This window comes from Echiichthys vipera, assembly GCF_963691815.1.
Source record: "Echiichthys vipera genome assembly, chromosome: 6".
NCBI classification, from domain to species: domain Eukaryota; kingdom Metazoa; phylum Chordata; class Actinopteri; order Perciformes; family Trachinidae; genus Echiichthys; species Echiichthys vipera.
Genome location: NC_139831.1, coordinates 28,540,496 through 28,568,012, shown reverse-complemented (window position 1 = coordinate 28,568,012; position 27,517 = coordinate 28,540,496). Strand labels below are relative to the sequence as shown.

General features: G+C 43.0%; 1 protein-coding gene across 3 annotated transcripts in view; it reads right to left on the bottom strand.

The window, feature by feature from the left end:
* The window catches only part of LOC310948176 (storkhead-box protein 2-like), a 59,452-nt gene that overhangs the window by 8,323 nt on the left and 23,612 nt on the right, over positions 1 to 27,517 (bottom strand). The window contains exons 1-2 of one of the 3 annotated variants that reach the window (XM_083915218.1): positions 18,119 to 18,251; positions 5,867 to 6,019 (exon numbers count right to left, since the gene is read on the bottom strand). In XM_083915218.1, the coding sequence (XP_083771344.1) occupies positions 5,867 to 5,999 (133 nt within the window). In that variant the 5' untranslated portion in view covers positions 6,000 to 6,019; positions 18,119 to 18,251. Of the gene's footprint in view, positions 1 to 5,866; positions 6,020 to 17,333; positions 17,447 to 18,118; positions 18,252 to 27,517 lie in introns of those variants that run through there. The other 2 variants (XM_083915217.1, XM_083915219.1) reach the window with 2 other exon arrangements.

The following is a 27,517-nucleotide window of genomic DNA, read 5'->3' as shown; positions in this document are numbered from 1 at the left end:
CACCTCCTGGGGTTTAGCCTAGCTGCTGGGCAAAAATACCTTTTGCAACTGAAGCAGTCAATCACTGGTGGCCCCTACAGCGGCTGGTTTAAAGGAGTGAAGAGTCAGCAGTTAATGACAGTAAGACGCAGTCAGTAAGACAGGTTTTTCTAAAAGGTCCAAAAGTCAGGAGGTACATTTATTCAGTCATAAATGTGCACAAAGAATATTAGGCTGAGGGGTCCAGTAGTATATTGAAATTAGCTTTGGACAGGGACACACACGCACACACATATACACAGTATATTAAATGTGAGAAATTAGCGCATGACATATGTTTCCTTCTTCATCTATTTGTTAGCTCCAAGAACCCGTACCATACAATAACACCACAACACATCAAAATCCAGATATTCTCCAGCAGCGTCAGGCTTCAGCTGCAGCACCTACAGGGAGGTCTGATGGGTGCCCCTCGCTCACACAGCTGACACAGCACTGTGGAGATTGGTCTGGCAATGCGAGACTACACAGCTGCTACAGCTTGCTAGCTAACGTCTTATTTGGCTTTCAAGCTGCCGCCCCGGCAGACAGTGAAGTATGGACGCATTTTGTGTTTGTCCTGTTTGACTCTGCTGAAGATTCAGTGGTGTGTACTTTCTTTCCCAACACTAATTCAATGACAATGTCTGTAGCCTCTTGAAACAATAATCACTGTGGACATGGTGAGTACATTCATGGAACGCAATGTCATCCAAAGAAATTCTGCCTTTTCTCTTTCTAGTAAAAGTGTCAGCCACTTTGTGAATATGACTTAAGTGGAAACTCTTAGCTGGAACACACACCTCGGACTGCAACCCTGAACTTATCTAGACATTCGTCAGGATCCCCAGCGTCCTTGTCAGTATAACGTCCGATATTCCAATGTGTGAATAGAGCAGATCAGCCCGGAGAATTTTCAGTGATCGACTAGGCAGGTTGACGGCGTTTCTCGCATGAAACCACAAGAATACAAACCTCTGAGGGTGAAGAAGAAAACTGATTTACATGAAGACACGAACGTAAATGTCTAATTCAAGAGAGTCGACATTCAGAAACCTGCCATCGTACGGGCCGACACTTAAATCGTCACACAAATTTGAGTGGCAAGAGACTTGGTTGCTATGACCAAATTACAAAGCAGCTCTGTGGCTGCAGGGAAATCTGTGTCATGTCCAGTCTCCTGCACGCTCTGCCAAGGAGCAACACTAGAACCCATCTGACACAGACAATCTCCCCTGGTCTCTGTACAGGCACTTAGTACCAATCCGGGCAACCGTGGAAAAAACACCCTCAGGGGGCTGCTCGCAGTCCCTGCAGAAAAGTGTCAAAAAATTGTAAAGGCCACCTAAAATAAAAAATTGTTATCAAATAAGCATATTTCCTAAACTACTGATCCATCCCTTTAAAGTAATCAAGACTGTTGCTTGTTACAGGTCAACATTGACAAAGAAAATATTGGATTGAACATTAAAGCTGACAGGACCACAGAAATTATGGTTCTGGTTAAAAATATCAACAGGTAGGCTTTATTCACTGTCACAATTGATAGACAGCATGAAAGCTGGGCAGACAGATGCGTGTGTGTGTGTGTGTGTGTGTGTGTGTGTGTGTGTGTTGCCTGTCATTACATCATACAAGTGCAGTTGCTTTGGTGACATGACGCAAGTTCTCTAAAGAGGGAAGCCCATGCAATATAAAAAGACAGATTAGGTCTGCCATGGAACATCACCATTTACTGCCTGATCAATGAAAATAATTACTACTGAGAAATAATAACTGGAAGAATCATTTTAATCAAGGAGTCAGCCGACTGACAAATTTATGAGCAACAATTATGATGATTGATTTATTGTTGCTTCTAGCTTTGCCAATGTGATGATATGATATCACAGTAAACTGAATATCTTTGGACAAAAGATTTGAAAACCTTGCTTGAACACTGGGAAAATGTTTCTTTTTTCATTACATTGAAATTCCATGACATCACAGACCTAATAAATGACTTGTTTGTATAATAACTCAGCACATTTACCAAGGATAACCATTAGCTTAAGCCCTGAACCAGACTGTGGGGAGGAGCAGCATCTATTTCACTCGGAAATATATTTCGAGCTGCCCCCTCTTACTCGATCCGTCAACTCATTGCACATCATTTGTTCCCCGGTCCTATGTTCCATCGGACCCTTTTTTAAGAAAATTGTCTGTTATTTTTTCACAATCAGTGCCGAATTCCTCAGCAAATGGACCCTAACACTATCCCCTAACCCTGACCCTGACCCTAACCAAATGCTGAATTAAATCAGCGAAGGCAGAAGCTTATGTGACCAGGGAACACGGGACCCGGGGAACACGGGACCTGGGGAACATAGGAACCGGGGAACAACGGACCCGGGGAACATAGGAACCGGGGAACATAGGACCGGGGCACATAGTACCCAGGGTACATGGGACCCAGGGTACATGGGACCCGGGGAACATGGGACCCGGGGAACATAGGAATCACCCCTTACGGTGTTAGTCGACTAACACAAAGTTCCCACTATAAGAAGTCCAAAGTTGTCAGTTTGCTGTACACACAAACATTCCACAATGTTGGAAGCTTGTTGTTGTAATGGTGTAAGCTTGTTGTTAGCTTGTTAGAATGTTGTAAGCTTGTGTTGAATTGTTGTTTTGTTCTTGTTAGCTTGTGTAGTCAACCCTCTGGTAACCCTAGAATTGCACCTTTGTTATGGAGGACTGGGAAAAGTACAAAAGTAGGAAACCTCCTTCCGATATTCACTGTAAGCACAGTGGTTTATCACAAAACTGTCCTGTGTGTGTTTGCGTGCACACATTCCAGTAAAGAGAGACAACGGAGTGGATCCAGACAGAAGACTTTCCATGTAGAGCAGATCTAGACTACATTGTTTGATTTAAAGAGATCCAACAATTCCCCCAGTAAGTTGTAGCGGCAACATCAGAAACAGAGCGACCAATCAAACCCGTCCTGAACTGATCAGCCGTATTTTGTTTGAAAGAAGTTTCTGTCTGAGAGTGAGATGTCCGGGTGATATCAGTCTCACGTCTGTGTTCAGAAGAGAGCTGGGGTCAGGTCATGATAGCCTAACTTAGCCTAAAGACTAAAGCCGGAAGACCATCTAGCCTGGCTCTGTCCTAGTTAAAAACACTTTCCAACACCTCATAAACTCACCAACTAACACAATGTATGTTGTTGGTTTCCTAACAAGTGCAAGGGCTGGAGTTATTTCTTGACTGTACTTCTATTCAGCATCTACTCTGAGAGTCATCTTTAGTCAGGTCACTCCCCTTAAATATCTCAAAATATCATAAAAGATTCAAGTCAACATGTTTACTACCTCTCCCATCAACGACACCATTGGTCCACACCACAGGTTTCTGCCCCTTCTGTCCAACTGGCTGACCCCTCGTCTAGACCGCAAATGGCACGTCAGCAGCGCACTCGCATGTCTACAGCATTCAGGCGACGCTGAAGTGACTGTCTATAACCATTTCATCTGGCATTTCAAAGTGTCGAGAATTACCAAACATTCTGTGCAGTGAAGTTTTGCTAGGATCTCACACGAAACAATGTTTCCCCTTATAGTCCTACAGGCTCTGAGATAGTTTGAAAGACGTCAGTAGTGGGTGGACTATCAAAACCCTCAGTGAGTAGTGTTACCACTGTGTGGTTTAGTTCTGTAACTTACAATGGCAAGTGACACTTTTCAGTATATGTCAGTAATATGAGTGTCAGTGTCTTTTTCACTTGTTCCCGATGAGGAGATTTATATATATGTATGTGGCCGCCATAAAAAAGGTCTTGGCCCCAACATTTTTTCTATAACACTGAATGTTGCTTGTGAATGTCTTGCTTTTATTATCGTATGCATTGTTGTGAGCTTGTTGTTAGCTTGATAGAATGTTGTAAGCTTGTTGTTAGCTTGTTGTAACCTCGTTATTAGCTTGTTGTTAGAATGTTGCAAGATTGTTGTAAGCTTGTTAGAATGTTTTTAGCTTGTTAGAATGTTATTAGCTTGTTAGAATGTTGTAAGCTTGTTGTTAGCTTGTTAGAATGTTATAAGCTTGTTAGAATGTTATTAGCTTGTTAAAATGTTGAAAGCTTGTTGTTAGAATGGTGTTAGCTTGTTATAAGCTTGTTGTTAGAATGGTGTTATCTTGTTGTAACCTGTTATTAGCTTGCTAGAATGTTGGAAGCTTGTTGTTAGAATGGTGTTAGCTTGTTGTTAGCTTTCTAGAATATTGTAAGCTTGTTGTTAGAATGGTGTTAGCTTGTTGTAAGCTTGTTGTTAGCTTTCTAGAATATTGTAAGCTTGTTGTTAGAATGGTGTTAGCTTGTTGTAAGCTTTCTAGAATGTTGTAAGCTTGTTAGAATGATGTTAGCTTGTTGTTAGGTTGTTAGAATGTTGTAAACTTGTTGTTAGAATGATGTTAGTTTGTTGTTAGCTTGTTGTTGTATTGTTGTATTGTTCTTGTTTGCTTCTTGTTAGCTAGTGTAGTCAACCCTCTGATAACCCTAGAATAGCACTTTTGTTATGGAGGACTGGGGAAAGTACGAAGTAGGAAATCTCTTTCAATTATTCACTGTAAGCATAGTGGTGTACCACAAAAATCTCCCGTGTGTGTGTTTGCGTGCACACATTCCAGTAAAGAGAGACAACGGAGTGGATCCAGACAGAAGGAGGTCTGATAAGATGCAGGTTCTAGGTGAGCTCTCTTTTTCTCTATGGGGGCTTCACTTATACAGAGATTGACCTGGATTAAGATGGTTATCACCTGTCTATGTTAGCACTGGAGTTAACAGCCACATAATCACAAAGATGAAGTACTGAGATGAGATAAAAATAGATTAAAAATACATTATAGAAACACTTACAAACTATGCTACAGTATCATAATATACTGCGTGAGTACTTTTTGTTTTTAGTCGGATAAACAAACTATTCAGAGAATGTGCTGCTGAGAATGTGGTCCATATAAGGCTCCTTGTCACATTATTTTAAACTCAAGAGGACTTTCGTCAGGAACTGATGACTTTTATATGATGATATATTGAAGTTAACCTGATCCTCAGCAGGTATGCAGCAAATTACCGTGGTGATACAATACGTTTAAGCCTGAAGATAGCTGTAAACCCAAATCTCAGTCAGTGTTGCAGTGTTACATGCTATATAAGTATGGTTAGCTTATTAAATCTGAGTAAGAATTTCGTCCTTGCTAACTAGCCAACATTATTTTCGTTGTCATAGAAACAAAAATTACGGACGGTGCTCCCCAGTGTCCTGCCAGTGCCTTTCTGCCAGAGAAAAACTCTATACAATCTTTAAGTTGTAACGTAACACCCTTTCAAAGTACTAATTCTAGGTCCAAGCTGGTCCAAGCCTTGTATTCTACCCCACTGCAGTTCTGTATTCGTCGTCGCTTGAACAAATCTGAGTGAAAAAAATCCCAATCACTGAAGAAAAAAGTTTGTTAAAGGTTCACAGGTTAGGCGGTGGCTGTTTGTTTTGTTCGACGGCACGTTTGGACCTGGGAACAGTATATTGAAGGGGTTTTATGTCAGACTTAAGACTTGATATGGACACAGGCCCTTAGACAGCACAGGCAGAGGTGATGACGTCGTCTGTGCGAGTTAAAAATGTTTCAACTTGTAAGAGCCTTACAGTAGAAAATGTTGATTGTGTCTGATAAAAATAACAGAAGCACAACGACTGTTGAACTGTTACACTACAATATTCATCAGACATGTTTTTATTTGACACTGTAACTGTGCCGCGGAGAACACAGGCTCATGGATAGTATAGTGTGTTGACTGATGTTGGTGTGTTACCTGGAAAACATGTCTGCAGGTGTTCAGTTAGGGCCTCCTGAGTGACAGGCTTGTGGGCGGAGTTCATAGCAGAGATAGCCAATAGCAATACTTCTCCCAAAGGGATGAACTGCGATTGGCTGATCGGGGACATACTGATGGGTGACACATCACCTGTGAAAAGAAAGAAATCAGTCACTTACTGAGTAATACTGGTGAATAACCAGGACCTGTAGGACATACAGGTATGAACACCATGCAGTCTCAGAAACATTTCAAAATAAAAGCCCTGGCTCTCCCAGCTGTCATTCCCCATCTCTCTCTTCCCTTTTTTCCTGTCGTGTCTCTACTGTTGGTTATCCAATGGAGGCATTACATGTCCAAAACTAATATGAATGCTGTCTTTTTTACTGCCAGAGCATTTCCACATACATACGAACATTTTAAAGCCTGCCTGGTGGAAACTATGGCACAATATCTAACGAGAGAGAGAGAGAGAGAGAGAGAGAGAGAGAGAGAGAGAGAGAGAGAGAGAGAGAGAGAGAGAGAGAGAGAGAGAGAGAGAGAGAGAGAGAGAGAGAGAGAGAGAGAGAGAGAGAGAGAGAGAGAGAGAGAGCACAGCACCTCAACAGCACCAACACAAGTCATTGAAGTTGCACAAGTTAACATTCTGGGATAGGGGCAAAACATCAGTAGGAAATGCTGCTACATTTTTAACACTGTTATCACTTATCGCTCCTTCTCACTTATTTAGTTTGTACTTATTTCATTTCAATCTGCTGCTAAACTGCACACTGCGTATTTTTGTATATTGTATATACCTACGCTTAACCACGATGTCTGTTGCACTCTGTCACACTTAGTTATTGTTTGATTTATTTGATGTTAGCTTTATTTAATTTAATTATGTTAGCTTATTGTCACTCTGATCCTTTCCCACCTTTGTATTGAAACTGTTGCACAATAATTTCCCTCGGGATAAATAAAGCTTCTTGAATCTTGAATCCGCCTTGTTTGTGTTTCTTTTAAACCAATCACAATCGCTCGGCGCTCAATACTTTCCAACTTCCTGTCTGTGGCTCTCAGCTCCACGGTCAGCTGGATGTGATGATCAAATGTAAATAAAAGTGAGACTGCAAAAATAATAACACAATCAGTAAAAGTGCCAGATAACCTAAAAACAATGTTACCCGTCTCTATTCAATCTCCTCCTCATCAGATCACTGCAGATGTCTCAGATGAAACTGAATGTACGCTGGCCTGAAGTGTGCGTGAGGTGACTCATTCTCACTGTGCATTCTTCTCTTATAAATACCAGATTGGGTGGGAAAAGGCGTACGCCGTGTTGTAATGCATTTTCAGCCGTTTGACTCTACCACTTCAACTAAACAACATATGCAAATGGTGGTTAAGTTGGATGAGTTTTACTACAATATAGTGCCTTGCTTACAGTATCGCAATGGATTAAATTGCAATATATTGAATTGATACGTATGGTGAGGTGGTTGGGGCATCTAGTAAGGATGCCTCCTGGGCGCCTCCCTACGGAGGTGTTCCAGGCACGTCCAGCTGGGAGGAGGCCTCGGGGAAGACCCAGGACCAGGTGGAGAGATTATATCTCCATACTGGCCTGGGAACGCCTCGGGATCCCCCAGTTAGAGCTGGTTAATGTGGCCCGGGAAAGGGAAGTTTGGGACGGAATCAGGGCTCGACACTAACATAGTTGCCACTTTGGCTGGTTGAATTTAATTGTAGTCTTCTCAAAGGGCATCTGAATCAATAAACTGTTGGCAAAGTGATACAATGACACTACAACTCCCATGAGCACTCTTGACGGACGACACTTCAGTGTTGGACTAACAAAAAAAACAGTTAAGTTGAAAAATTCAGCTAAAACTAGAGAAATAGCTCCAGGCGTGATTAGCAACTATCGTTATGTGGTGGAAAAAGAAGAGTCTTCAACGACAAGTGGAAGGCAGGTAGAGAGAGGCTAACGTATGATGGCGTTAGGAAAACAAAGTACTGAGCAGATTGTATTTTCTTACGCATGGGGAAAAAAGGAAAAGGGATTTCGTTTGGGATTTGTAAAACAAACTTCAAATTTGAAACTGTAAAAGAACACGAAGTTTCAGTAATGAGAAAAAAAGTTAATTTCTTAATGTACTATGTATACAAATGTGTGGTTAGTGACAATGCTAAGTGGCTAGTAACTTTTGAAAACCACTGGCCACAGTGACTGGTGAGCAAAAAAAGTTGTGTAAAGCCCTGGACGGAATATATATATATATATATATATATATATATATACACACACGTGTATACATCAGAATCAGAAATTGATGTGTTGAAATTGTTTTGGTTGTATATGGGGGTGCTCTATCCACAAATGAAGATACAGTTACAAGAAGTGATGCACTAAAGGTGAAATTCTGGGCCAATACAGGTAATTACAATTTGGTAACCTTATTTCAATTGTGTGTTGAAATCGTTCTAATAATCAGTCTTGGCACTGATAAAACAATATCAGTCGACTCATAGTCTGGATATAGTTCTTTTTTTTTTAAAACAGCATATTTTTTCATAGAAACTTTAGCTTTAACTCTTTCAATGTCCGTGACATGGTGAGAGGAAATGTTAATGCAGCAGACGGGTCGGTATTCATGGACCAGCTGCGCTTCAAGATTGTGGAAAGAAACTGGAAACTGGTTCCTAAATTCCAGCTATGTCTGACAGCCAGAGACATATCAAACTAATGATTAATCAAACTAATAGCAACCTTTTCTCTCCATCTCTGAGAGCCACGGCCAAAGTCTTAGGATGCACTCACACTCTCCATCCATACCGTGCCCCGTGCTTTAGGGTACTTGTCCCCCCCTCCAGGCCCGTTTGTACTCACACTACCTGGGCCTCGGCGGATGCTTCTTGCTGCCTATACGTCACCACGCCGTAACACGCATTGATGACGTCATCGCGATACGTCCCTTTGTTTACAAATCTTTCAATAGACCTCAGAGTTTTTGTGCGTCTTGTCGACTGTTTTTGAATATTTTCATCGACCAAATCTGCAGTAAACACTCCACCTCCGTATCACACCAACGTGAACCTTTCGCCGCCATTCTTTTAAATGTCCGCGCATGGTCCCTCCTTCTTTTTTCTATGTCCGAAAAAGGCGCACATAAAATGACGTCAGAACAGCTGTAGGCCTCGTGCTCGTACACGTGCACACGCTCGTGCTCGTACATGTGCAAACTAGGTGCAGTACGGTTGCACTCACACTGGTCAAACTAACTAGACTTTAGACGTGAAACGTGCTTGGTCACGGTACGGATGGACAGTGTGAGTGCGTCCTAAAAGAGAGTCTGACCAATGCAGTAAAACCACAGACTATTAAATACAATAAAACAAGTGTCAACATTGGCGAGAAATTGTTGCTAATAGTTAGCCTTCTGCTAACCGTAGCCATAGGCTTAAGGCTGCAGGTAATTGTAGTTCGCTCTTAGGTGGAGCCTCGAATCACAGTCTGTCACCTCAAAGAGCTTTAGAGGCCCACGAGTTTACAACAAACAGGAACCCTCAGAGAAATGTTGCTTTATAACAGCAACATTGTGAAAGAATGGCTCCTCGTTCAGGTTACTGCGCAAAACTGTGTGAAACTGTGTGAAACGTGGTGAGAGGGGCTCAGGACAGAGAGGGGAGAGGGAGAGCAGCAGGAAGAGGTCTCACTCGCACTTTTGCCTTTTACCAACTGCAGCTCTAATAAGGAAAATGGGTGCAAGAATTATTCCATTCTTGAAACACTCACACACGGCTCCAGCTGAGAGGGCTCAGCAGAAGGCACACACTCTGACACAACAGCTGAGAAAGCACCTGTTCCTCCTGTAATTAAGGGAAGAAGTTAGAAAAGTCCCAGCGTTGTTTTGTTTTGTAGATTAATAAATGAACTGTTGATTTTATTTTTGAAAAGACCTAGCTAGGCCTACAGACGACTAAGTAAAACAAGCAAGTCACAAAAGGTTAAAGTGTAAGTCCGGCGAAAATGGAGCCCATTGTCTTTTTCGGCATGAAAATACATCAGATGGGCCACCGAGACAGTTTTTTCACTCATCAGAACCAAAGGGCTAACACTGATTAGGTTGGGGCGGTTTGGTGAACACATCCAAAACGTCTTTTTTTAACCACTAATACTGCTCAAAATAACAGCAAACCTCTGCAGTAGCATGAGAAGCATGAGTCCTTACACAGAAAACAAAGCACCAACAACTTAGTTAGTGAACCCAGAGTTTATTAAAAAAGACTGTTTTAAAGGTCTGTGCCTTTCCAGTAGGTCCATGTTGACAGGTCATCCATACAAGGTGATTACCGGTCTGATTGACCAGTAGAAGACGCAGCCATTTCAGTTCCTATGTGTGAGTGTTCAATCTTGCCAGGTAGTAGTGCTTGGACAGAAACCCGACCCACTGACCTATAGGTTTTCACTCCATTATTGGACTAAAGTCAAGTTTGATGCTCTTCTCCTTTACTTGAGTATTTTATTTACATGCTACTTTATTCTTCTACTCCACTACAGGTCAGTGGAAATATTCTACTTCTTACTCCACTACATTTAGAATAGAATAGAATAGAATAGAATTACTTTAATGATCCCAGACTGGGAAATTATTTTGTTAAAGCAGTAGTGGGTCAGTAAATAAAAACTTTGTACATAACATAAATAGAATTAAATATATACATAGTGTATATTTACAGTGCACAGTGTGCTATAAACAATAAACAATAATATATATATATATATATTTATTATCTGATTACTTCAGTTACTATTTACTTTGCCAGGCTTACAAGCACATATGAAACAGTTTATTAATAAAGAACTGGACTGACACAAATGAACGTAACATAAATGCAGAGTAGCATGATTTTTCTGAAAATGCTTTAATAAAATATCGTCTTTCCACTCAGATATGGCTGCAGAGTAAACACAGGCTTCACAGAGACAGACACTAAAACTTCTCTGTCCATTCACTGGTGAAGTTTTCTATGTCAACCTTTCTTTTTCAGAGTAGCAAGAGACAGTGATGTGGTGATTTATACACATATTTAACCAGACAGAAACGATTGAGAGCAAAGACAGGCTGGAACTTGGCGAGCTGTTGCCAAGAGGATTCAGAAACCCACGTAGAGGGGCGTTGTGGCCGTGCACCTACAGGGAGCTCGTGGAGCAAGTCTCCCGGCCGGTATTTGACGCGCTGAGACAGTTGGGCTGAGGACAGCTGCCATGAATTACTGCTTCACATAGGCTTCTACTCCAAGGGCCAGTAAATACTCCCACGTGGGCTGGACCCGGCCCGGGGGCCGCCAATTGAATAGTCCTGATGTAGTGTATAGCTCTTTGAGTGGATTGGAAAACTGGAAAGGTGCTATAATACAAGTCCATTACCATACAAGTTTTTGGTTCACTTACCGAGGGTGGCTAAACTACCAAATATTTAGTAGCAACATTATGCAAAATGAGAGAGACAGAGTTAACAGACACATTACATAGCAGCCTCTAAAGACAGAAGGGGACAGAGCACCGCTGCATAGGCCACCTCCACACACACTGACTGCAGCACAGAGCTGCAGGCCTCCACATGGAAAAGGATCATAGGACAAAGCCACAACCCCCCACACACACACTGCATTTCCATGCACATCAGTAACCCAAAAATGGCCTTACCCTGGTTTAAGGAATTACCAGATTATTGAAGTTCCCTTCGTATACATGAGCAGAGGCTGAATGGGAAAATGAGGGAGTAACTCTTCCTCCGGTACAGTAGGTGGCGCTGCGTCAACATACAGCTGGACTGAATACAGCTTTTTTTTCTGGTTCACCTTTGTCATAATCACAATCAGACGACTTTTGGACATAATTACAACCAAAACGTTTTTTAGTATTGATGTTACTTGCTGTTGCAAAGTCCTCAATGTCTTCTATGTTTAAATGCAACGCTCTTTTATTATTGTTTTTTCACTTTGTGTTTAGCGCTTTTGCTTCCTGGTTTATTCTATCTCCGAGTCAAAAGCCACTGCCGCGGAGTGGGGAGCATGCATAGACAAGAAATAATAATAATCCGAGAACGCTGTTTACATGCGCAAATAATCAGGGAACTGAAGGAGTTCTCTAGGTCTGTTAACCGGGATATGGTGTTTACATGGTGTTTAAGAAACCGGGGTATGACCTTAACCGGAATATAATCTGCATGTAAACGCACTGAGTGAGTGGTGAGTGGGGGTGGAAAGCATGCGTTCTACAGAACAGCTGAGTGAGAGGCCATTTCCTGTTGCTTCGACACCAACAGGGCCAGTACACTCCATCAGATCTGCTTGCCAGATGGTTGGATGGCTTCAGAACCTCCCTCCCTCCCCCCACCCCTTTCCAACCTTTTCTGTAACTTTATGCAACGATGCGACATTCACAACCATCTCACACCATGTGTGGAGGTGAGAAATAAAACTTCTCTCTCTAGCTCTCTCGTTTCATTCTTGACACAACATTCTGTCACTTTTCATGTGACCACTGAGTGCAACACAATGAGCATCTTCCAGTAAAGACAGTCTGAAGATGTGTGCTGTTATCTCGCGTTCAAATAATATGTCTCTGCTCTCTACTTTCACCACACTATCCAGTGTAGCCGTTCCTAACAGCTCAAAACACTTTGTTTTCAACACTGGCAATTATCCACCTTCCTCTCACTTCCATTCAATACGAGCGAAGGGGCGGATAAACATTTGCTTCCGGTGGAAAAGCAAATTTTTCAAGAGTTTAACTTTTATGCACTTACGAAGTTATAGCCTTGACCAATAGCAAAGCAGTGTGTATGGTTCACCTCACTTGTCCAAGAGAATGCACAATGTTTGAGATCATAGATAAACTATAGTGTGGTCTAGAGCTACTCCATATGAAAAGAGCCCTGAGATAACTTTTGGGCGCACTCACACTGTCCGCCCGTAACGTGCCCCGGGCTTTAGGGTACTTGTCCCCCCCCTCCCTTTCCCCCCGCTGGCCAGCCCGTTTGTACTCACACTGCCTGGGCCTCGCGCAAATGCTTCTTGCCTGTCCATACGTCATCCCGCCGTAACATGTCACACGCATTGATTGACATCATGGCGATGCGTCGCTTTGTTTACAAATCTTTCCATAGACCTCTGAGTTTTTGTGCGTCTTATCGACTGTTTTTGAATATTTTCATCGAGCAAATCTACAATAAACACTCCACCTAAAGACAGACACAATCCTTCTGCTGCGGACTGAGAGTAGAAATATGAGGAACATTTCAAACACTTGTGTATTACACTGTACCAACACTGAACTAGAACTTTACCAAAAGGCAACATCAGGCCATAAAACTGAAAAGCATCTCTGATGCTGTGAAATTGAAAATACTAAATTAAATACAAAAAAAACCTTAGTGTTTCAATTAGTTTCACCGTGGCTATATTTACACACCAAAAGCACCCAAACATGTACGTATATTGCACTGTACGTATAATGTTAACTGTGAACAAGCAGGTGACATCCTCGTCTTGTACACAACTCTCTCTGATGCTGCTGCAGCTGACCAGGAACCCGCAGGTGGGTCTTCAAGATCCGCCATTTAATTTGCTCTCACCATAGTGCAGTCCCCGGCACCAACACTTGCCCCTTCACCATTCTGAACAACACTGTGTCTGCTGTGGAGACCTCCAGGTTTCTGGGATCCACAATCAAAGTGGAAAAAAGGCAGCAGAGGTTGAACGTCCTGCCTCGAGAGCTGCTGATCCAGCTCTACACACCAATAATCCTGTCTCTCATCTGCACACCCGTCACTGTGTGGTTTATACAGTCAGGTCTGCAGGAAGATTCATCGGCGTCAGCTACCCTCTATCCAGGACTTGTACTCCTCCAGAGTCAGGAAACATGCAGGCCTTCATCCATGCTGGGATGTGCAAGAATAGTTTCTTTCCACGGGTCATCAGTGTGATTACAACAGGAATGTCTGTCGCCCACATAATTAGGTATCACAATATCTGTGTAACTAAAGAAGAAGAAAAAAACCTAAGAAGGCAGAGGCAGAAATTTTGTATTTGATAACTGCATTGTGGTGTAAGCTTAACAGAACTGAGATGAAACGATATACAAAAAAAACATTAAAGGTTGAATATGTAGAATGAGCAGGACAGCGTCATCTAGAGTCTCAAGATCGTAGTCGCAACAACCAAAAATAATTCAAGCAGTCGGGTTGCCAGGTTGGTCAGACCCGGCCCAGTAGCTACAGGAGACTAGAGTCTGTTTGAGTCTGTTTAAACCCGTCCCCTCCAGAAAATCACACCATAAAAACAAGTATTAGAGGAGTTTGGCTGACAGTTAGCGTTAGCCGTTCCAGCTAAGTAAAGATGAAAGTGATGTTAGTGATCAAGGAGAAACGTAGCCATTTGGGCGTGCGTTTTATGGCGTTTCTCTCCTTTCTCTCAGTCCATGGAGGGAATGTTCGGCCTATACTGACCAGTGCCAGCCTACAGTAGCTGCAATCAAACAACAGACAACCCTGGCAACCAGCAACGACCAACGCTATTGGCTGCTACCATGGAAACAGTACGGTACAGAAAGTCAGTCAAACCTGTCAAAAAATGTTTTAATATTAATTCCGACAAAATTTGTTTTTTTTGTTTTTTTAATGGAAAAGCAATAGTTTAATTCTGTACCGCTCAAAACACCCAGTGAGTGTATATATTTTTTTTAAATATAGCTTTTAATAAAGATTCTACATATTCAAACTCTAGGACATTCTTACACTAAACAATACATATGAAATATAAAGTCTTCTTGTGCTACATTTGGGGGTTAAGGTACACAATATGACGTCACACAAATGAGCCATTTGATTAAAAGCCACAGAAACAACACTAAGCAGAAAGCTGAACAGAAAGTGAGCAGAACCGCTCTGGGGGTAAAATGTTTAAAGGAAGGATACAACCATGCCTTATAAAATCTTTCTAATCCAAATCTAAAACTGGGATTTCAAAGGGAATATCTGAAATAAAAGTGCAAAAAAGTAGCCTTCAGAAAAAATGCACAAATTAGCCTTTACTTGAAGCCTGGCAGGATGGATTTTTGTGATCATCCCAGGATATCACGAGAAGCCGAGACAGCTATTTTCATCTTGTTGAGTAAAATCTGTGCTCCCTTTAACTTGGCGAAATAAGAAAAAAGAAAAGACAAATACCCTAAACCCTAAGTCTACATCCACATCCCGTTTACTTCTTAAAACGGCGTTTCAGAACAAAATCACAAGCACAAGTGTTTTAGCTCCATATCAGAAATAATCTCCATTAGTGATCTGTGCTGACAACGTTTGACACAAAATGTACTGACACACACCGGAGAGCGGACAAAACAAACCCATCTTGCTGCGTGTGCTCACTTTGGTTGATGCTGGACACTATTTACTTTTTACGGGATTTCAAAGTGCTGTTACCAAACACGGAAATTTGGGGAAGTACACTTTGAATTTCATGGCGGCCCATCCCTAATTTCCTTTTGGAAATATTGTTGCCAGACAACACAGCCCCACCTCCCCCTCACTTTACCCAACCTAACCTATCTAGCCTCATTCTCACCATGGTCATCACCGTGCTTTCTTCATCTTTTATTGGGGGGGTGAAAGACAGAGGGCGTTCAGACTCCATCCCTCGTAGGCCGTAAGGTGAACCACGAAAAGTATTTTAGAAATGATTTCCGCTCCGCAGTCTGGCATCTGCACAATCTTTAGTTCATAAAAAAGAACAAGTCATGCTACCAAAAGAAAACAATTGTCGCTGAAATTCCAGATGATTATCCATGCGTCTATGTTTTATGCAGGACTAGTTTTTTTCAGAGCGCAATAGCTAAACCAATAAGGTAGCAGCTTTTTGTCAACAGAATGGAAAGATGGCGTCCTCCGCGGCTTCATCGAGCAGTACCGATGCGCCCCTGTCTCAGAAAATATGTATGAGTGCTCTATCACCTGCTGGATATGGTTGGCAAATAGAGGACGGGAACTTACACGTCAACTGGATGACTAGAAACAGTTCTGGTTCTTTGATTTGAGATTTGGACTCATTGCAAAGCAAATACTGTGACCTATTAGAGCTGTACCGGGAGCATTACTCAATGCAGAGGAAGCCATGGCAATGGGAAAAGAGGACCCACACAGGAGGGATCAAATCACAAACGCTGTGATGTCAGTCTACCTTACTGATAAGACTGATTGACGTGGGTGTTTACGTCATTTCCAAATGTCTCCATTTCTGCCCCTCCACACTAAAACACAACCATGGAGTTTTCAAACTAAAACAGGCTTAACAGCGTTAACAAGCCTCTCTGTTTCTGCCCCTCCAGACTAAAACACAACCATGGAGTTTTCAAACTAAAACAGGCTTTACAGCGTTTACAAACGTCTCTGTTTCTGCCCCTCCAGACTAAAACACAACCATGGAGTTTTCAAACTAAAACAGGCTTAAGAGCGTTTCCAAACGTCTCTGTTTCTGCCCATCCAGACTAAAACACAACCATGGAGTTTTCAAACTAAGCTTAAGAGCGTTTCCAAACGTCTCTGTTTCTGCCCCTCCAGACTAAAACACAACCATGGAGTTTTTAAACTAAAACAGACTTAAGAGCGTTTCCAAACGTCTCTGTTTCTGCCCCTCCAGACTAAAACACAACCATGGAGTTTTTAAACTAAAACAGGCTTAAGAGCGTTTCAAACGTCTCTGTTTCTGCCCCTCCAGACTAAAACACAACCATGGAGTTTTCAAACTAAAACAGGCTTAAGAGCGTTTCCAAACGTCTCTGTTTCTGCCCCTCCAGACTAAAACACAACCATGGAGTTTTCAAACTAAGCTTAAGAGCGTTTCCAAACGTCTCTGTTTCTGCCCCTCCAGACTAAAACACAACCATGGAGTTTTTAAACTAAAACAGACTTAAGAGCGTTTCCAAACGTCTCTGTTTCTGCCCCTCCAGACTAAAACACAACCATGGAGTTTTTAAACTAAAACAGGCTTAAGAGCGTTTCCAAACGTCTCTGTTTCTGCCCCTCCAGACTAAAACACAACCATGGAGTTTTTAAACTAAAACAGGCTTAAGAGCGTTTCCAAACGTCTCTGTTTCTGCCCCTCCAGACTAAAACACAACCATGGAGTTTTTAAACTAAAACAGGCTTTACAGTGTTTCCAAACGTCTCTGTTTTATGGGCTTGGAAACGCCAGAGTAGTGTGGAAACGAGGCGTTGATGTAGCAAAATATATGTGTTTTCAAACTTAAATGTAGAAGTGTGGATGTGGCCTGGCACCACCGCGAACACTATCACTAGCGCTGCCATATTTGCCTGCTCGGAGTTGCAGTTGAACAAATTGTGCTGTTGGTACTTCCATGACTACCACAGACACTGGAGAGTGCACAGACTGACCAAAGTCACAAAGCAGGCTCACATACATGGAGGCAGAGCGTAGTATCTCATTACAGACACATGTCATCAGTATGGTCTCTTCACTGCTTCACAATCTGCATCAGCACGAGCATTTCTGATCCACTCCTGCCAATAAAACCCTGAGTTGAAGGTAAAGGAGAGCCATTTTGTAGCAGCAGCAGCCGTTAGCTTCCAACCCTGCTCACTCCATTACTACAAGCCTGTCCAAAAAACTGAGACAGACAGAGAGAGAGATAGAGAGAGAGACAGTCAGGGAAGGAGGACGAGAAAATGATACGTGGGGGGGGGGGGGGGGGGGGGGGACTGTGATGCAGAGGAAAGGATGAAGGAGGGGAGCAGCTGTGTGAAGCAGAGTGGTGAGAGAATAAAAAGAGAGAGAGGGATGGAGCATTGATCGTCCGTGTCTCTCTCACTGCAGTGGTAGTAAACAATCAGCCAGCCTCCTTTGTCCACAGCACTAAACCACACCCCCCTCCTTTTATCATGCACTCCCTCCCTCCCTCCCTCTCTCTCTCACCCTCCATTTCTCTCTCCTTCCATCCCTCCATTTCTCTTGCCTTCTACAACCCTCTGTTATCTCTCTTTCCTGCAGTATGTCTGCATCTACCTCTCTATTACTCGTCCCTCCCTCCGTCTCTCTTTCTGTCTTTCTGTAGAGCTGTGACGCCATGCTGCTAATGCTAACTAGCAGCTGCCGCTAACAGGCTAACTAATGAAAACACACACACACACACACACACACACACACACACACTCACAGACAGATAGACAGACAGAGTGAGATTCAAACCTTGGCTGATAGTAATCCTCTCCTTTAGTAGAAAACAGAATCCAGTTAAAAAGCCTTCTGATGGCAGCGCAGCTCTCTCTCTCTCACACACACACACTAGCTCATCCTCCTCTCAAACACACACACATATATCCTGCTCCTCCCCCTCCCCTCAAACACACACACACACAGGCGTCGTCGTCCTCCTCTGTTCTCACGCGCACACACACACACACACACTTTCAGCCCCCCCCTTCCCTCTTTTCCCACTCACACACACAAATGAGCATTCAGTCAAGGGCTTCCCACAATCCCTTGCGCCACACAAAGACAAGGGGGTGTGACCAATCACACACCGCCTCACTCTGCACCCCTCCCTCACTGTGTGATGCCCACCGACATACAAGCTAGTGGGCGGGCTGCCAAGAGGGTTGCCATGACAACGCATCCCCAGTTGCTCTTTGTTGCCATCTTTCGTACGTACACGCACACACACACAGCAGTCTCCACAGTCTTTCTCTTTTAAGATCTCTGTAGCATGCCTTTGCTCTGCTACACTGTATATGTGTGTGTGTGTGTGTGTGTGTGTGTGTGTGTGTGTGTGTGTGTGTGTGTGTGTGTCTGCACATGCTCTCTCAGCCGGTGTTGCAGTACTGCAGCTGGGTTCTGGTGTGACCCAGTTAGAACACTAAAGCTGGATGTAGGACACACACACACACGCACACACACGCACACACACACACACACACACACAGAACATTCCAGAACTATGAAACGATTGCTTATATAAATATCGCAGTAGGGTTACAGTAGACTAGCATTATAAGGAGGTTGAAGTAGTTCTACATACATGTCTATTTATATGTACAGGGGTTCAATTGGGCCTACGCTCTTGAATGTCTTCAGGGTAAAAATGTCTTAATAATTCAAACAACTGCTAAAACTGTAGAGAAGATAGTCCTAAATGAGGTGAATTCTCAAACGTCAGAACATTCACAGGGTTTCATTAAAATCTACATGGCAGATCAGCAACCTCAGTCTACGTGACTCTAGATCGTTCCCACAACTTGTCGAAATCCCCACGGGTATAGGGCATAGGGTTTGACTTGCAACCGTGAAATCAGAGCCAATTTAATGAGTATATTTTCAGTTTCAATTAGGGTTGCAAAATTCCGGGTAATTTATGGGAATTAACAGGATTCTTTGGGATAAACAGGAATATACCTGGAACTTACTAAATTGAAGGTTGGCCCTTATCAGGGATTTAAATATAGTTGGGGGATACATATCTTGACTAAAACAACCAGATTTCATGCAAGTACACTTAAAAATATCGATGCTATTCCTCAATCACATGCACTTAGCACACTGCTTGCTGCAGGGGTACTGAAGGCATGCAGTCTACATGCACTGTGCATTCCTCCATTTAATTTAATACATTTTTTATATGTTATTATTTTGCATGGATGTCTGCCTATGACACAACAAAATGTTTATATTTATGTTTGGATATGACACAGTTTGTTTAAATTACCCCCAATTTCCAATTCAGTTCTATAAATTTCCATAATTCCCATAGAAAGTTTCAAATATAGAAGATGTCCAGATGTGCCACATTGTTGTTCACCAAGAAATAGTTCCAGCTTGTAACTCCCACATCGCTTGTTTACAGATTAAACAAATTACATATGTGTTAATCAGTGAACTTTAGAGCCAGGCTAGCCGTTTCCCCGCTTCCAGTCTTTATGCTAAGCTAGGCTAACCACATCCTGACTCCTAAGCACATTTCCCAAAATATACAACAACACAACGTTCACATCCCCCGAAGAAGAGTGAAATGATAGAAAAGCAGAGGCAGATGCAACAGGCTGGTGTGTGGAGTGTCAGAGGGCCTGCAGACAGACGTGCCTGTGGTAATGTGAGAGCGATTAGCATATGAAAAGACCACTCTTAGGTCGTGGTCCGGGAGGACAGTGTGATCAGGCTGGTTGGGGCCTGTTGAACCGGGGTGGACTGCAGGGGATGAAGAAAGAAAAAGAGGTGAAATGAGGGGAGGAGGGACTCCCCCCTTTATTCTCAGGGCCCCCTGATTTGGGCCTCCCTCAACTCCCATAGACGTCATGCTGCAACAAGCAGCCAGCACACATTTCCTACAGCGAGTAAAGCTTTCTAATCCACACACACATTTATACAACAGTACAGGGGCCATGTCAACACTGTCATTGTCTAATTCATGTCGGTCACATGTAAGAGATGCCTCCTCTCCCAAAAGTCCTGCACTTCAGTGTTTTAGCGTCAATCTGGGCCTGTATTCCCAAAACATCTGATCTTCCCACCAGGAGACTCTTACACAACACTTGCAATTCCTTATTCAGTGTGTTAACATGCACATCAGTAACCTGAAAAGGGTTAAAGGAATATTCAGATTATTGAAGTTCACCTAGTATACATGAGAGGGGGTTGAATGGGAAAATGAGGGAGTAACGCTTCCTCCGGTACAGTAGGTGGCGCTCCGCCAACATACAGCTGGACTGAATACAGCTTTATTTTCCGGTTCACCAGTGAAAATGGGAAAACGGGCGACGTTTGGACAGAATTACGACAGAAACGGGTCTTCTTGGTAGTGATGTTACTCGCCATGGTGAAGTCCTCCCTCGGATTAAAGGTAACGCTCTATTGTTATTTTTTTCACATTGTTTTTAGCGCCTTTGGTTCCTGGTTTATTCTATTTCCAGTTCAGAAACCACTCCTGCGGAGTGGGGAGGGGCAGTTATGGCTCTTGGCACATGCGCAGAACTGAAACCTGATATCACATCAGGTAAGATGTTTACAGTCATGAAAACCCCCGGTTACGAAAGGAGTTCTCTAAGTTTGTTGACAGGGGTATGAGAACTCCGATTTTACCCGGGGTATGGTGTTTACATGGTGTTTGAGAAACCGGAGTCTGCCCTTAACCAAAATATGATCGGGGTTTTTAAACTGCATGTAAACTCACGGACTAGGGGCCCGTCCACACGAAGACACTTGTTCCTGTAACCGCACAACTTTAGAATCGTTTTGTCCGACCATCCACACGCAGCTGGAGTTATTGGAGTCTGAAAACAGGATATTTTGTAACCTGGTCCCAGAGTGGGAAGATTTGAGATTTGTTCTGAGTCTCCAGATTTGGAGAGAAACTCTCCGGTGTTTGTATTCTCCACAGCGTCTCCCCGTCTCTTCTTCTCTGTTGTTGGTGTATTTCTGTGGCAGTTACAGCACCACATCCAGGCCTGGCATGTGTACTACAGCGTTTTCAGCACGTTTCCCTGGTCTTGTGTGGACACATATTTCTTGAGCCAAGGCCGTGTGGATGGAAAACTTTTTAAGAATGACGGAGAAAAAAAGGTCGATTGTGTGGACGTACCCTAAGAATGTCTTCTTCAAACATGTCCCTAAAGCTGCTGAGACCAACATTTACTAAGAACCTGAACAACTCTTAAACTAAGAGAAATATTGACCCTGTGCTTTGGATGATGTCATGTTTTATCAAACTGTGATTGGCTGTCTCGGGTCTCTGTATCAATGATACTGCGATACTGTAGGACGTATGTTGCCATATCCAAAGAGCAATAAAGACTCTTGACTAGTCCAGTATATGTGCAGCTAATTGTCAGCCTGCTCATTAAGCAGGTATCCATGTGAGGAGCCTCATAACGTTCAGGCTACACTAACCATGGCTGATAGTGAGTGGTGCAACAACAACAGCTTTTACGTCTTAGCCAACTAGTGCATGAAATGAAGGACATTCATAAAGGAAAATACAGAGTGGGGATAACTGCAGAAGACAAAAAAAGAAGCTTTGACTCATGGACCACCCCTACAGCAACACTCCGAGCACTGACACTCTTCTTTGAAGCATACGAGGCCTTCTGAGCTTCCTCTTATGCACTGGAGATCAAATACAACAAACTCTGCCCCTGTTTGAACACAGTCAACATGGAACACGTGTGACCAACATTAGTACCAGATGAAGGCAGCCATGTTACAGATTGACATCAGAAAGAGGCTTTGCTCTTAGCAGTGCACATCTGTTGAGTCACACTGACATCTGATTGGTCAACGTGAACATGTCTAAACCTAATCCACAGACAAGAGACTCAGTGCTGCTGCCGGAACAGTACTGGACCTGTATGTATTAGTGTGTGTGTGTGTCACACTGGCTAGTCTGTTTTATCATTTCATTCATTGAATTTGATGACTCATCAATAGAAATATGAAGCAATCAAATCCTCAGTTCCTCTCTAGCAGAAAGGTGATGGACAGAGACGCTGCTTGCCAGCAGGCAAGGCAGGCCACTGCTTAGGGCCCCAGGCCAGGAGAGGCCCCGAGGGCTGAATATCATTAAACTACAGCAGTGACAATGCAAAAAGTTTGCAATGACAGTAGAAGACGTGACCTTTCTAAGGGGCCCCCACCTGACTCCACCCACTCTCATTGTAAGTCACAAGTCGGTTTGTACGGAAGAATGGTCACAGTTCTTCACAATGTCACACATCAAAATGGCCGCCACTCTGCCCATCCTGCTAAGTTGATTTGAACAAGAATGTCCATTCTAGTCTCTAGGGGTGTCCCCGACTAATAATTTTCATAGCCAAATCTAATTGGTCACGTCTTGCCTATAGTAATAGACTAATTGTTTAATCAGTTTTTGTTTTTTTTGCTCATGAAAAACCCTGTGATCCGGGGTGGAGCCATGGACATGAAGCAGACAGCTGCGGGTGCCCGTGAGTCCAGCACTGTGTGGTCACACCTGTCAGGCAGGGGTTTGCTGAGAGATGTGATTTCTGATTTCTGATAGGAGCATCTTATTAAAAATATTTGTTGTTCTAACATAAATGTGTTTTGTTTGTATCTTTCTTTGACAATAGCTGACGGTATATTTAGAACTGTAGCTTCACTTCCACAGCGTTGTGTCAGACTGTGTCGGATTGAACGTCTATAATGAAAAACAACAAATGCAATGATGCTGATGATTAAACAGGAGCAGACTGTTGTATTTCTGACGCCCAGATAGATTTAAAGCCCTGCCAAGTTGGGCTCTGACGGTGCTGGATCCTGGATAGAACAACTTAGTCTAAGAGGGGGAGGGGGTTTATCCTGCACACTAAGGAGATAGATTAAAAGCACATTAGTTATTGTCACATTTTTAGCAACAGTATTTATTAACAGGCTTATAGTTATACCAAAATAGGCTTTTTATCATGGTTTATTGGGAGAAACCAAGCTTCTATATGTAAAATCAGACATTCAGCATCCCCAGAGCCAGAATGGAATAATCCATTGTTTCATAACCACATTTTGATCATTTTGCCACGATTCGACTGTGAGATTGGCAGTGTAATCAGGCTCCTCGGAGCCAATCGTCGAATAGTCGACTAATCGGGGTCACCCTACTAGTCTCATTCTCTGTCTACGGTAGAAACAGTTTTGTGTGTGTCTGATCTGGAGGTCAGCGCAACAGCTGGGTGTGTACATGAAAGCTGAAAGGATACTGCCCGTGTCTGCACTAGGGATGTCACATAAATGCTGTCATCAAAGGGCGAATGCGGAGACTCTAGACTCTGTGTAGATTCCCAAGTACCACCATCTGTTGTGACCACGCAGACATGTCCTGACATGTCCACACTACCACTACGCTGCAAGAGGTGGCACATAGATCTGCTGTGCACGCGAGAAACTCGTCCTCCAAGCCGATAACGGGAGTAGCCTACATTGCATCCATGGTGTGTGCGGCTGACCTTGATCATGTCCATGTAGGAGGATAATAGGGGTGGAGCGGTTAACAAAATCCACTGTTCGGTTCATATCACGGTTTTGGGGTCAGGGTGTTCCGTTTGGTTGTTTTTTTCTATTTCTTTTAGATTCTAAAAATACCATGCGTCAGATCTACGGCCTAATAATTAGATTCTTTTATTATTCAGATATTCTTAAGGACATGTCATGCAATCATGCAAAACTGAAATAATGAGGCAGCTTGTCTAGGGATTACTGTAACAATCTTAAATGAAAATGAAGTGAGATTTTGAAACAGTAGGAGAGGCATTGCTGCATTTATGCGTTTACATATTTATTTGGCAAAAAGGTAAACAATAGTTTGCCTTCTAGGTAAGAATATAAACACACTTAGCTCCGACAACTGTCTGTGAATGGAAAATCACGTCTAAAGTCCTGTAGTGGGTGCATCTTTGGTGATTGGGTCGGTGTGTGTGAGTGTGTGTGTGTGTGTGTGTCTAATAGACAGGGACAGAGAGAGTGGACAGAAATAGCCCCAGCCGCTGCAGGCCCAGCACTGCAGGGGCCCGGCCATTCTAAACCAGGCCAGGGCCACGGAGCGATCTGATTGGTCATAAGGCCATTAGAAGTGTGTGTGTGTGTGTGTGTGTGTGTGTGTGTGTGTGACAGAGAGAGGATGTCAATTGTGAGAATGAATGTGAGTGTGTGTGAGAGCGAGAAAACAGGGCAAGATGGTGAGGCTTTTGGTGTGCGTGTGTGTGTTTGTGTGTGTGTGTGGCTGCCTTGAGCATAACTCAGCAGACAGAGAAAAGGAGGAGCTACAATCGCATTACAGGAGAGGAGCACCCATTACATCAGCTTGTGTGTGTGTGCGCCTGTGTGTGTGTGTGTGTGTGTGCGTGAGAGAGAGAGAGAGAGAGAGAGAGAGAGAGAGAGAGAGAGAGAGAGAGAGAGAGAGAGAGAGAGAGAGAGAGAGAGAGAGAGAGAGAGAGAGAGAGAGAGAGAGAGAGAGAGAGAGAGAGAGAGAGAGAGAGAGAGAGAGAGAGAGAGAGAGAGAGAGAGAGAGAGAGACATGTGCAGCTGCAGGGTTAATGAGTTCACAGTAAGCATGCAAAAGTGCAGCTTTACATGCTTCCAGAGCATGGAAGGAGGTGATGAAGAGCGGAACATGAGTAAAACAGCAGCATGGGGGCCGCCTGCTATTCCTCTTGTGAGCATCATTTATTTGAATTACTGATTACCAAAAGTTTGTTTACCTAAAACATAAACTAAACTAAGAGTAAATTGACCTCAGCAGCCACCATCATTGTGAACACTGTACTGAAGAGCAGTTTAACACATGTGGAACAACATATTTGAGTCACTTTGTAAAACAAACAAAAAACAACCCCAAAAAAGTCTTACTGTCTGATTCAAGCTTTTTTTTATTAGAATATCTTCTGGTTTCTTTCCTCCTCTGGACTGAATATGTTTGAGTTGAGGACAAAACCAGACTTTGAGGACATCATCTTGGACTCTTTTCACCATTTTTTTTTTGACATTTTCTCAACCAAAGAACTAAGATAAAACTTGAGAACAGTGGTTCTAACAACCCCACTTTTATTGTGTCTGCACTGCAAGAACTGGGATGATTGTTTTGACAGGGCTATCTTCAGAGTAGGTACTCTCCCAGCAACGAGAGGAACTACTTTCTACCTGTCTGCTGGATAGCTAGCTAGAGGCTGAGCACTTACACCACACTTCGATGCTAGCAAGCTAACTAGCCAGCACGGGATACAGACGGAAGCGTACCTATGTTCCCCGGGTCCAGACGTGGATTACTGCACAGGCTGGCCTAGGCTGCAGCCCGGATTAGCCAGACTATTTTAAATGTTTTTAATTCACACAGGGTTCGCACAGGTGCTTGAAATCCTTGAAAATGCTTACATTTTAGTGTTGTGTTTTCACGGTTTGAAACGTTCTTGAATTTTGGATTAAGTACTTGAAATTCTTTCACAACAAATAGCTACAGAATTCTTTTTATTTAATTTTTTCTCCTTCTGTCATTACAAAACACAATTTTCGTTGTTTATAGGATAATACCATCTATTTTAACATGGTTAAAAAGTAATACTTTTCAATATGTATGTATTTGTAGAAATCTATTATTTACCACAGCTGTAAGGTGCTGGACAAGCTTGAAAATGGACCTTGAAAGCACAAATTTGACCTTGGAAAAGGAGTCGGATCCCTGTTTACCTCATTTGGACCCTTAGAAATATTGCAAATAGATAGATATGGGACACATTTATAGATATGGGACACATTTACCCAATCAGCTGCCTTCATGTGGCCAGGTTCATGAGGTCAGTTTTGTTGTTAAATGATACGTCGCTCACTGTAACTGGACAGTGTAGAGGCAAAAATGTCAGAAAGGAAATGTGATGGTGGAGCACCACAAAGAAAAGCACAACGCCTGAAAGAACACCAGGACCAAGATCTACTGGAGAAAAATTCAGGGTTTTTCAATGTTGCAGACTTTTCTTCTGTTCTAGCAGGTTTTTTCTGATGAAGCATGATTAATAATGTGGGGGCCCAAACAAACAGTAGCCTAGGGGCCCCTGACCACCTTAATCCGCCACTGCCCCGGTCCCATGTTCCCCACTTTGTTTGTCTGTTGTTTTTTCCAACAATCAGTGTCGAATTCCCGGGCAGATAGGTCTATGTAGACCCTAACACTACCACCTAACCCCTGACCCTTACCGTTACCCCTGTCCCTAACCGTAACCCCTGACCCTAACCGTAACCCCTGACCCTAACCGTAACCCCTGACCCTGACAAAATGCTGAATTAAATCAGTGGAGGCAGAGGCTGATGCAAAAGGGGAACACAGGGAAGACCCCATACAGACAAGCTAGAGTAACCGCTTGGCTTACGTCACTTCACTGTTCTGCCAGCGTGATCGCAAACACTCAAAAAAAGAAATATTTTAAATGAATAAATGCAAACGCTCCTTTGTTGGTTAGTAAAGTATGAATTCATGTGCGCATAAATTAATGTTGTTTTTTTCACCTGGAATGAAATGTTCAACACAAATTAAGTTTTGCCTACTTTTCAATTAAGATTCAAAAGCTGTAACAGCTGACTAATGGTCCATTTCAGTGTAACCAATACTTGTTGATGAATCAATAAATGGCCCCAGTCAAACATATATGTGTAATATGAAGGGTCATATTGGGGTGTATGGCATAAACGGTATAGAGTACACAGGTAGGAATTTGCTCTACGGTATGGGTATATTTGGATTCTATTGGCAGAGCAGCTGTAATGTATTGTTATCCATGGTTAAGTCATCACCACAGTGTCTCTTTCTACTTTGAAAAAATGAAAGGTTGACACAGAAAACCGGCAAATCAACAGTGAACGGAGAGAGAAGTATTCGTTTATAACGGTCACTGTAAGCCTGTGCGTTTACTATGCAGCCAGTGTATACAGGTGTGAAGTAAAAATCTAAATTGGTAACATAAGTTAGATCAATTTAGTGGAGTAAAAAGTAGAACGCACGCACGCACGCACGCACGCACGCACGCACGCACGCACGCACGCACGCACGCACGCACGCACGCACGCTGCTGTGTATCTGGATCTCTTGCATTCACAGCTGCACTA